The following is an 11,320-nucleotide window of genomic DNA, read 5'->3' as shown; positions in this document are numbered from 1 at the left end:
TTTGATTTAATTGATTGAATTTTATATAAAAATACAAAATTACCATTTTGTCCTCGTAATAATAAATAAAATGTGAATAATATTATTTATAAGAGATAATATAGTAATTTAAATTCATTAATTTGATTGATGTAAGATAAATAATTAATAAATTGATAAATAATATAACGAAAAAACATGATATTAGATAAGATAAATAATACATACATTAATAATAATTCCTATCAAACGGAGCCTATTATATTGATCGATTTATAGCACAGAAAAATTGTAGTATTATTTTAGACCGCTAATTGCTTCACACACTCTCTCTCCAATAAAAATAAATTAGAAAATTATAAATCGTGTGGTATTAAGTAGATGTGTCAAAATGGGCTAGGTTCGTCGGGTTGGCCCGCCCCGCCATACAAAATAGGTGGGTTGGGTTGTCATTTTACCAACCCGCCTAGAGGTGGGCCGGCCCGCCTAATGGTGGGTTGCGGGTTGGCCCGTCAAAATCCGACAAATTACACATAGGCCCGTTGGGTTGACCCGACCTGCCACTTAAAATAGGTGGGTTGGGTTGGTGTTATTCCAACCAGTCTAAAAGGTGGGCCGGCCCGTCCCGCCCCATCTAATGGTGGGTTGCGACGGGTTGTGGACTGACCTGCTCTGCTGACCCGTTTTGACATCTCTAGTATTAAGTTCAAACATGGGACGAAATAATATCCCCACCAAATCTATAAAAAAAAAATAAAACGAAAATCGAAAAAGATTAAATCAAATCAAAGCCTAAAAAATTGGTAACGTACACGAGACACGAGTCAAATCTTTAAAGTCGCACTGATTTCCCGCGTCATCTCCCTCCCCGTGTATATGCGTATTATATATGTGTAGTGTAATATTATTATTTTTTTGGTAGTTGTGTGTAGAGTAATTTAGCAAGGCCTTTTGAGTTGAATCAGTAACATGAACGTGAAGCGAAATCGAAAGTGCAAGAAGCCGCGCACGCCTCCCAATGTCAGTTCTATTCAAATGCCCCAAATCTCTGCTTTGTTTTTTTTCAAGTTGCACATTTCTCTGAAGGATTTTTGTTTTATTTAATTGATGTATTCAGCTGTTTCTGGAGGAAGTAATTGGATTGACTGCCAAAAATGGCAACGGTTTGGCATCGAGCGTTTCGAGTTCAAAGTTCGCCTACATTGCTGGTTGTGTGGTGGTCCTGTATGACCTCAATTGTGGAGCTCAATCGCACCTCATGGTGTCTAATCGAAAGCCGAAACCATTGAGCTGTGTTGCTTTATCCCATGATGCAAGTGTTGCTGCAGCCGGAGAGGTATGGCTATTCTACCTTTTCCCGGGCACGTAAATTTACTGTGTAGCGGCAGTGTGTTTGACTGCTCTGATTTTAGGAGGTGATTGAGTTACATTTGCTGTGGTAAAATGGAATTGGGTCTGAATATATTATTCTGCTGGAGATTTTTATCTTGCAACTATTATTAAGTTAACTTAGTATGTAGATTAGACTTCTTAATTCAAACATTTTTAAGTAGATAGTCGATTATACTGGAATCGTTTCCTTTTAGGATTCTATCAAGAACATCTTTGTTAAGAATGGTTTTTGTATGTCTCATAAGTGGTAAGTCCGAGAAAACAAGTGAATCACGTAAATGCTTGGGAAACGTAAGATCGTATGAGTTGTTTACTCAACAAGTGATGCTATATGAGGAAACATTTCAAATGTAAACAACAATTGGTTTTGTGGACTACCATCAAGAACCTCACAAATCACATGTTAAAGACAGAGAAAAACTTTAAGACTGAAAACTGCCACGATATATTCAAATTATTTCAGAACAAAGTTTTGTTGTGAAGTACATTGGTGGATTATTGATGGACAATCCTTAAGGATGGATGCTCGATCCATTAAGTTTTTCTCAGGGTCCCTTTGAGTCCCTATGGTGGTGAATAAAGAAGGTGGTTTGGCTTGTCTTCTTTCCTTATTTTTTTTTGGGTAAAAAGAAACACTAGTCATTCCTAGAAATGGATATTTCAATGCAAGGAATTATTTTAGCAGTTAGAAGGCGTTATTCTTTAAATACAAAAACATCTGCGTAGAGTTACCGTATTTGCAAGAAGATGTTATTCTAAATATGTTGTTTCGAATGTCACAGGATTAGTTGTAGATTTCTTATGTTTATTTTATTCTCTCTGTTTTTGGTTCTTTCAAGTTTTTATTTGGCTTGGAAATAAATGGCAATGCCACAGCAAGCCAAGAAGTTCACTAGTAATGTCCATGTTTTCACTTTCATGTTGTTGCAGTCAGGTCATCAACCTGCAGTGCTAATATGGGATCTCACGACCTTATCTCGTTCACATGAACTAAAAGGCCATCAGTATGGTGTGGCATGTATGGTTTTTTCATCTGATGGTCAGTCACCGGTCGAGATAGTTGGAAATTGAATGATGTTTCCTTGTTATCCTCCACAAACATATCATTCTTATCCTTTCTCATCCTGTATTTTGTTTTACAGGTAAACACCTAATCTCTGCTGGATATCCTCGTGATGGGTGTATCTGTCTCTGGGATTGGCGGAGGAACACTTTAGTCACAAAAGTTAAAGAACCTTCACTTTCTTCTCCTGTTACATCCATTGCCTTTTCATCAGATGCAAAATTCTTCCTAACTGCTGGAGAGAAAGACTTGAGGTTCTGGAAAATTGGCTGGTCTGCACGATCTCATGCAAGTATTAGATCCGTGGCATTGAACATGCATAAGAAACTTGATTTTGGTCATTGCAAGGATGGGTCATTTGTTGCTGTTGCATCTCCCCGCAGTACCGGTCATAGCTCTGGAAATCATATTCATGCTGGTAAACTACCTTTCTATGTGTTGACAAATAAAGGTAAATAAGTGTGCTTGCAGTTCATATGTTGATAACATGTCCAATGGATTAGCATTCTTTCCAGCTGTAATTATTGCTTCCCCTTTTGTTAATAGGAACTTTATGCTGCATATATCCTGGTTCATCAATCATCAAATCTGTGGAATTACAGGTAGTATGGTCTTCTAACTAGTTAGCGCACTTCTCAAAATTGATATCAATTCAAGTAATTTTATCCGACTATCGGTTTTTTTGAAGTGTAATGCTGTCGATAAACACATTCTTGTTGCATTGTGCTCACACGCGGTGCCATTTGACAAAAAAACTTTGTCTATTAAAAGCTTTCTGATGCCATTCAATTACACTGTTTTCATAATCCAAAGTGTAGTAGTATAAGTAGTTTATCCAAGGATAAGATAATAACTACTTACATGAAGTTGTTTTATTATCTAATCCAGAATGACCTGTTCGAATTGATTCAACATATCACTCTGCTATGGCCATAGTGATCATCGTATAATTTGTACAACTCTTCTTGCAAAACATTTTTCTGTAATAAATATAGCAGGTGTTGCATGCAATTGCAAAATAAAAATTGCTAGGAGTTGGCTGTCAAAGCACAACATTTCTGCTAGCTTATTTTAAGGGGACAACTCAGGAATTGTACAATTGTTGTTATTGATTTTCAATAAAACGGCATTTGTCCAATTGTCATGCTGTGAAACATTTTGTTTATTTGATCTTGGATAGTTGGCTCATTTTTTTTTATATCGAATACTAACTGAAAATCTGACATAATGTTGGGTTTTGTCTGAATTACTTGTGTTAATTCCGTTCACTTTCCACTTTCATTTGTCATGTATTCATTTTCGCTCCAATATCAGGTTGAGAAATGTTTTGCACTGTCAACATCCTACAGTTTCATTGCCTGTGGATGCAACAATGGAGTCGTGAAACTATTTAGCAATGATTCTCTTACATATGCTGGCGACCTTTGGTATAATGAAGCCAGGAGATGCAGAGGGTCAAATGTTGCGGACTGCAAATCAGATATTAATGAAGTCGAGCCCCAGAATCGGCCAACACTTCCAGATGCCATTGCTTGTCATTTTTCAACCTCCGAGAAGCTTGGCAAGTGCTAACTTTCTTATTGTGGGATATAATTTTAACAGTATTCCGATTGATGTTTTATCTCGCAGTGGTAATTTATGATGACCATAGCCTCTACATATGGGATATCCACGACGTACACAAGGTACTTCGTAAGATTATTATAGCTCTGGTCACATTTGTCTTCTATAATTTACCATCATTTTCTAATTCATGAAACCAATGTTTTTTTTACCTGTGTGAGTGATTCTGATTGTAGTAACACCATAGTATCTTGCTCAGGCTACTAGGTGTTGTGTGCTAGTCTCACATAGCGGATGCATATGGGGCATTAAAAATGTTCCATGTGAAAATATGCATGTTCCTTCTCTATCATGTGCTGTTAAAGGATGCTCTGGAGGATTATCTTTTGCTACATGCTCGACTGATGGTACTATTAGGCTGTGGGATCTTGCACTGCAACATGCCTTGTCAGAAAACAGTCTGTCTATTGACACAGAAGATGTCTCCACGGAAACCGTGTGCTTGGGTAAGTGGCACCTTTCCAAAAAACTTTTTATGGAATCGTTCGAAGTTCTTCTTGATCATAAATTTACCGGGATATGCTCTGTTCTCGCAACGGCGTTGCAGTGAGTGCTGGAATTTTTGAGCGTGAAGCTGTGGCATTTGGTGCCCGCTCTCCAGGGTTTCGATCGATGGCAGTTAGTTCAGATGGAAAGCACATTGCAGCTGGTGATTCCGAAGGAAATTTACACGTCTTTAATTTGTACACTAACGATTATACATTCATTCAGGTATTGAAGTAGCCTTAACTTTCAATTTATTCATCCTGAAAAAGACTAGGGTTATAGAATCACTACCGTCTCTTTGCCCTGCCTTACCCATTTTTTCCTTCAAATATTTTGTTGCTATCTTTTGGTATGTATATAGGATGCTCATGACACGGAAATCATTTCTTTGAGCTTTAATATGGAAAGCTGGAAAAACATTGTTCCAACCGAAGATTCAGAAAGTCATGTACTCCTTGCCTCTGGGGCACTAGATGGAACAGTCCATCTATTTGATGTTCACAGGTTTTTATCTAAAAGTTTGGCATGTTAAACTCACTCCGTCGTCTCATTCTCCTCCTTTTAAATCAGGAACTTTAATCTCATTGGGAGTATTGACTGCCATTCATCTGCCGTAACTGCGATAAAGGTCGCATGCAATGGTCACCAGATTCTGAGTTGTGGTGCTGATAGGTGAATTCTTTCAGATCATGTTGCTATTAAATTTACGGAACATGGAAGACATGTTTATGTATAATTTAAATGGATTTCACCTGAACAATGACATTTCTCTTGTAGGTCTCTCGTTCTCCATAATGTAGCCATGAGTAGTATGGATTGTGATATTTCTTTCCGCAACAGGATTGCAACTAGTTCAACTATTTATGATATGGATGTGGATTCTCAGATGAAAGTTGCTCTTACTGTGGGGCAGGTACCTTGGCATGCACTGTCAGTTTTAATGGTGAAAGATTTTCGTAATTGGCCATGTAATCAGCATTGATTATGTGGATATAATCAGCATTCAGAATGTCTCACATTTTGCTTTGTGTGATGGCCATCATGACTCTCACAGGATAAGAAGATAAGAGCTTTTAATATCCAAACTGGAGGGCTTGTTAAGTCCTTTAAACAAGATGAAGACTTTGGGGACCCAGTAAAGGTACACCAATGTGGACCACAGTCCATAAGAGCTATATTCTCATCTAGTGACCTTATATTATTTTTGCAGGTAGCTACTGATGGAAGCTCCAGTTATTTGGCTTGCTCTTATTCTTATGGATGTATCTGCATATATGACTATATAACTGGGGAGATGGTAGCACGGGCAACAGGACATGGTGATCTCATAACGGGCATTATCTTTTCATCTGATTGCAAGCGTCTGGTTTCCGTAAGTCTTTTCGTCTTCAATTTTTGTTCTATTAGTTGCAATTTTCTAATGGTTTGTAAATCAACTTTTCAAACAAGAACTCATTTTCTCATGCGTAGAGATTAGCAATAATGCATGATTTAACACAGCTGAATCTTTCTGAAAAAGGTTAAAAATATTTTCAAAAGCATAAATAAAATAGCTTTTCTAGTTCTATTTCTTCAGTTCAATATTCCTGCCAAATGGTTGTTTTAGTAAGATATATTTCTTGTCTTAAAGCAGTAACTTGTTCTTATTTATTCTCTATATGGTCAATTAAATATATTTGCCATTGGGCATCATGGGGTAATAAAACTGGAATGGCTCATGGGAATATGGTTGACTGTTTTAGTGCTTTCTGTTTGTAATCAGTTTCTTTCCAGTGGTCAACTTGCTTAATTACTTTGGTCCTGGAATGAAAAGTGTCAGTGCGAGAAGATTATTTTGCTTTATAATACTTGCGCAGAAACACAAGGAAACTTGCATCTCTGGTAAAGAACAGAGGTTGTACAGCATTTCTGGTTCTGCCAACTTTATTAATTGGTAGTTCACATAAGTAGTAATTCCAGATACTTTTGAGTTTGTTGTTGACTTGCTGGTGACTTCAGGTTGCTGCTGATGGTTGTATATTTGTTTGGAGACTCCCAGCAATTCTAACTTCAAGGATGCTGCAAAGAACCAATGAGTTATTTTCTCAGTATTCACCAGAAAACATCCATCAGCCAGTAGCCATGAATCCGATCAAATCATATCGAGTGGATGATCGCAAGTTGAAAAGCTACAGCAAAGAAATCTCTGCAAACAAAAATGAGAACCAAAATTGTGAGGAACTGTTCTTAGAAGAAAGTAATAGCCCTGCAAGTGCAGCTTTTAGATTCAGCATATCTCGGCTTCCGAAATGGGCACGACCTAAAGTTATAACAAAAAACTCTATATCCGTAGACATAGATTCCATTTCGTCCAAGGTAAAACATGCAATGGATGATGAAATACCACAGTTCTAAGTTTTTCCCAAATTTTGTTTGCTTAAATATAATTGTCTTTGGCTGGTTTTTAAACACAACATGCTCATCGCTTGAATTAATGACACAACTTCCACTAGTCTCTAACTGATAGCCCACAACTGAATCCTTCTGAAACAGTCTCGTATACGTACCATACTTCAAATTTATCTTCCCACAAAATGCAGGTTCACCATGGTTTTGAATGTTATAGCTATTTATTACATAGTCAATCATAATCCCTTTGCGTGTGCTTTTAGATTGGACCACAAAATCTTGCTTCCTTGGTTGAGGGCAGTTTATTACCAGATTCTGCATGTCTTGAATCAGCAAGTCTATCCAAAAAAGGTGGCAAGAAATTTCCAGGGACCTTGTCCACAAGTTCATCAGAGACAGATAGCAGCCAAGGATCTCCAAGTCCTCAAGAAACTTTAAAGTGAGCAGCAGTTTTGATTAGGTTTATTCTACTCGTGTCTCTTGCATTTATGTGTGTGACTTGAACAGAAATGGAATGGATGCTCGCTGGTTAACCATTCATACAGTGTGTATGGGGCTATTAGATTCACCTGAAAGTAGTGATGCAAAGGGTGTGATTGTGCCTAGGACTTCAACAGACATCACATGTAAGACTCTGCTATTTGTGTGTTACAGTCATTCATGAATATGCTTTGTTAAAACCACATATTCTGGTGAACGATCACTACTTGCGTGGTGTCCATACAAGCAAATAAACAAGTAGTAATGTGAAGTGCATAGTATGATCTGACAGTCACCTTCAGAATTTTATGACCAAGTATTAAGTTATGCAGCCCGAGTTCAAGTTCTGGATACAACTCATGTTAGCAAGCGCATGAAGCTCTCACTTACAAAGGATGTCCCTTTTGAGGAGAATAAAGATTTGGTTACTGGTTGTACTGAAAATTTTTGGACTAGCGAGTCATACTTTTGCCACAATGATGGCATCCCCGACATGTCAAAAAGTCTTCAAGTGACAAAAGCTGATACATATGCAACATCCGAGGCAGATTCTCAAGAAAATGACTTCTTTGAAGTGAATTTTGGGAGCTTGTCTGCACAAATGAAGGTTTGCAAAATTTCTAACAAAGGATAATTTCCCTTTTTTATCCTTTGAGCAGATAATGAATAACCATAAGCATCATAATTTTCTTTCAGACAGATAAAAGGAAGTCTTCAGCTAAAAGAAGTAGCTATGTTTCACAATTTCTTGTGCGAAGGGATCTTCTTGAGGGCAGAACGATATCTTCTGACAAGCAGGCCCGAGATTCAGCTTTTGGATATCTGCCAGATGCCAAAGAGCCTACTTCAAATTTTATGGCGTTGAACCCTTCAACGTCATTGCTTAATGGATTTCACGTGTCAGAATCTGGGACAAAGGCGAATATATTGGTAATGAAGTAATTATTCTCTGTTTTATTGTCGTCAATTTTGTATCTTACTGGGACCTCATACTAATCTTTCCAGTTTAGCTTAGTGCCACAAAATGCACTTTGTTTAGTTGGGTATAAGCTCTGATACCACTCCATCAATGCAACATGTATACATACTCTCATGGCGGATTATTGACACCCAATTCTAAAGTTTATAACATGTTTACAGGATTCAGGAAATCGATCACCCATCACATTGAGGCTAATAAGTGATATCGCTCGGACTGATTCTGTTGAAATCCCTGTTAGCATTGCAGGTTCTGAAATCCCATTGAAAACAAATGTCATAGATATCAAAGATGAGGAAAAATGTGATGCTGGTGAACTCCAACTCGACTTTAGTTTATGTGAAAAGGCATTGCAAGATTTGGAATCTGCATCTGAGAATGCACTTCATTCAGTTTCCAAATTAGTAAACTTCAATATTGGGAAAGATAAATCAGCGGACATGAAGTTTCTGTCATGTACTGATCGAGCGGCTGTTATGATTCCATCCATAGCAAGAAAAGTTGAGGCAATAGCCAAGCTACTTCAGCCTGCCAGCAACTTATCCAATTGAAAACCTCAGGTCGGTTCTTCAGCTTTATTCGAATCGTCTCAGGACTTATTCTAGTGATATCAAGCATATGTTGAGTCATGGTAGGTATGACTATTTTCTTGCGAGAAATTCAGAGCTCAATGACCATGATGTTTTGGCATAATTTTTATGCATGTCATTAGTATTTTAATTGGTATTCCTAAAACACACCTGAATGCATTTGATATTCTCAAAATGTCATTTTTAACTTTCTAATGAACATATTCACATTAATATGTCTTTGTAAAAATACTAAATGTAAAACTAACTACAGAGTATGCGCGGGACAAATAGAAAGAAAATGAGGGATCACGGAACAGCGGAAGTAAACCACTGACCACAGTGCAATCAGTATGGGCTTTGTTTGACCAACTTGGCTTCTTGGATCTTTGATGGGCTTAAAGTTTGCCCTATTTAATATTTCCAGTGTGTGGTGAACCGGCCTATGAAGGTCTTATTGGGTCTATACATTATTCAACATATTATACCAAAAAGAAATAATTAAATCTAGCATCAAATTATAGCCAAAAAGATAACAAATTTTTAATCTTTACATGTGGTGGGCACCTTCTTTTTCCTCTCAGTCACCAATACATATACATGTATGTAAAAGAAAAAGGAAGAAAAGTGGAAAGAGAAACGAACGGCCATCTTTACTTTTCCTCTAACCTTTCACTAAGATATTAACTATTTGTGATGATTTTCATGCAATTCTGATATTAAAAAAAAATAATTAAGGAAAAGCTTTTTTGACTGCTTATTTCGAAGTTCGAATCATGTCATATGATAATGTAATAACTCTAGAGGTGCATGCATAATGATAAGTTAAAGATCTGTTTGGAATATTTTGTAAATCCCCAAAAATTGTTTGCATAAAAATCACATTATCACACCATTTGTATGCGTTGATAGCTTTAGTAACATGCCAAACTATAGATTCTTTCTTGGGATTCATTCCTGCGCTCAACCTTAGAATCATTTTTTGGAGATCATAAAAATTATTGGGTTTGTCCATGTACTGCTTTGGATTTTCAGTATTTATAATCTTTAATTGTGTATAAAAAGATACTCCAGCGTTAGCTAGCAAAAGTATGGTCATGATTATTTATTTTTTCAGAAGAAAACTATGACAATTACTTCATGTGTTTTTTCCCTTTCTAGGCTTAGATGAGATTTTGTGCATAGGCATTTTGGGTCCAAAATGAAGGCTTCTATAATAGTGGGATATTACTCAACACAATGCTCTTTATTAGACAACTTGTTTTATGTGGGGATAAGCAATCATTGGAATTCTTCTTTCTTTCTGCCTTTTAATTCTCTATTACAACTTCCATTATATATAGTCATCTCGTATTGAAACATTTAATGCTACTGCCTAATTTTGGAAATCCAAGAAACAGAATGCCTCCAATTAGAAACATGCATATATAAAGGATAAGATTTAGATGCCCATTTTTTTTGCTGTGATTATTAACAATAATTATATTCAATCGGATTCGGGACAACATACATTATTTTATGTACTGACTCCCACGAAATTTATAGTGCACGCGTGCTATTGATTTCTTGATTACTTAATTGATTTACAGAAGCTATATTATAGCAAGAGAAGCACTATTCAAGTTGTTTCTCTTATAGTCATTAAATTATGGTGTGCCTATATTTTCACTTGAAGAGGTTGAAAACACAAAATAATGTTTGGCTCTCAACCCCCCTCGAGTTTGGCAGCATGTGGCCCACCTAGTCATGGAATTATTGTTGCTATTATAAATAATAAATATATATATAAAACGAACAAAAAATGAAACATGTCCATGAACAGGAAGGCAGATTTTGATTCTTACTGTTTTAGGATCATTATATTTTTGTGTCTGTGAAACGTGTTTTTTTTTTTTACACTCATCATTTACTTCATGCCCTCACGGAGTATGAGCTAGTTGGATCTGATTGTTTTTCGGTTCATTTCATGAACTAAAATGAAAAAAAACGATTTCTCAAAATATAGAACGAAACTGTATATCGAGTGTTATTTTAATATAAGAATTGAAATAATAGAGTGATCGGTTTTGACTTTTTATTCGTGTAAAAATCATGTCGAAACATGAAATGTGAATTGACCTCAGATTTTGACGTCCAAGGATGCCTAGGTAATTATTATGTTGTCACCCAAACGCTATTTTTATTTTTAACCAAAAAAATTAATTTGGAATGTAATGAAATCAGAACAGAAGCTCTACAGCTGTTGAATGACATTGAATTATTACGTAATTAAGAATTAATTGGACGTGGTACTTTGTATGTAGCCAGGCCTGTAGAATGAATGATGTATGCATAATAGGGTGTACATGTACATACGTACAC

At 36.5% G+C, this 11,320-nt stretch overlaps 1 protein-coding gene across 3 annotated transcripts; it reads left to right on the top strand.

Annotated features, from left to right (window-relative positions):
• Positions 1-879: 879 nt before the first annotated feature.
• LOC140874102 (uncharacterized) lies at positions 880-9,386 on the top strand. 3 transcript variants are annotated; one of them, XM_073277379.1, is made up of 21 exons: positions 880-999; positions 1,097-1,315; positions 2,302-2,410; positions 2,514-2,885; positions 2,981-3,036; positions 3,749-3,995; positions 4,064-4,119; positions 4,257-4,503; positions 4,605-4,768; positions 4,905-5,047; positions 5,114-5,215; positions 5,321-5,456; positions 5,598-5,684; positions 5,754-5,915; positions 6,542-6,898; positions 7,195-7,370; positions 7,439-7,557; positions 7,744-8,018; positions 8,108-8,341; positions 8,552-8,950; positions 9,234-9,386. In XM_073277379.1, exons 1-20 carry the CDS (start codon positions 949-951, stop codon positions 8,939-8,941), a joined length of 3,702 nt encoding a protein of 1,233 aa, XP_073133480.1. In that variant the 5' UTR covers positions 880-948; the 3' UTR covers positions 8,942-8,950; positions 9,234-9,386. The 3 variants fall into 3 exon arrangements, with proteins under 3 accessions (XP_073133480.1, XP_073133479.1, XP_073133482.1); XM_073277378.1 differs by lacking the exon at positions 9,234-9,386 and having other exon boundaries at positions 8,552-9,140; XM_073277381.1 differs by lacking the exons at positions 880-999; positions 9,234-9,386 and having other exon boundaries at positions 1,277-1,315; positions 2,306-2,410; positions 8,552-9,140.
• Positions 9,387-11,320: the final 1,934 nt, after the last annotated feature.

This window comes from Henckelia pumila, chromosome 1 (genome assembly GCF_033568475.1).
Source record: "Henckelia pumila isolate YLH828 chromosome 1, ASM3356847v2, whole genome shotgun sequence".
In the NCBI taxonomy this organism is placed as follows: domain Eukaryota; kingdom Viridiplantae; phylum Streptophyta; class Magnoliopsida; order Lamiales; family Gesneriaceae; genus Henckelia; species Henckelia pumila.
The sequence above is the reverse complement of the archived record's forward strand: the minus strand, read 5'-3'. Positions and strand labels throughout refer to the sequence as shown.

Coding starts and splice junctions, on each gene's coding strand:
- LOC140874102 (XM_073277379.1), top strand. CDS start 949: ATGAACGTGAAGCGAAATCGAAAGTGCAAGAAGCCGCGCACGCCTCCC. Junction 1,316..2,301: donor GTGTTGCTGCAGCCGGAGAG/GTATGGCTATTC, acceptor ATGTTGTTGCAG/TCAGGTCATCAACCTGCAGT. Junction 5,216..5,320: donor CTGAGTTGTGGTGCTGATAG/GTGAATTCTTTC, acceptor TTTCTCTTGTAG/GTCTCTCGTTCTCCATAATG.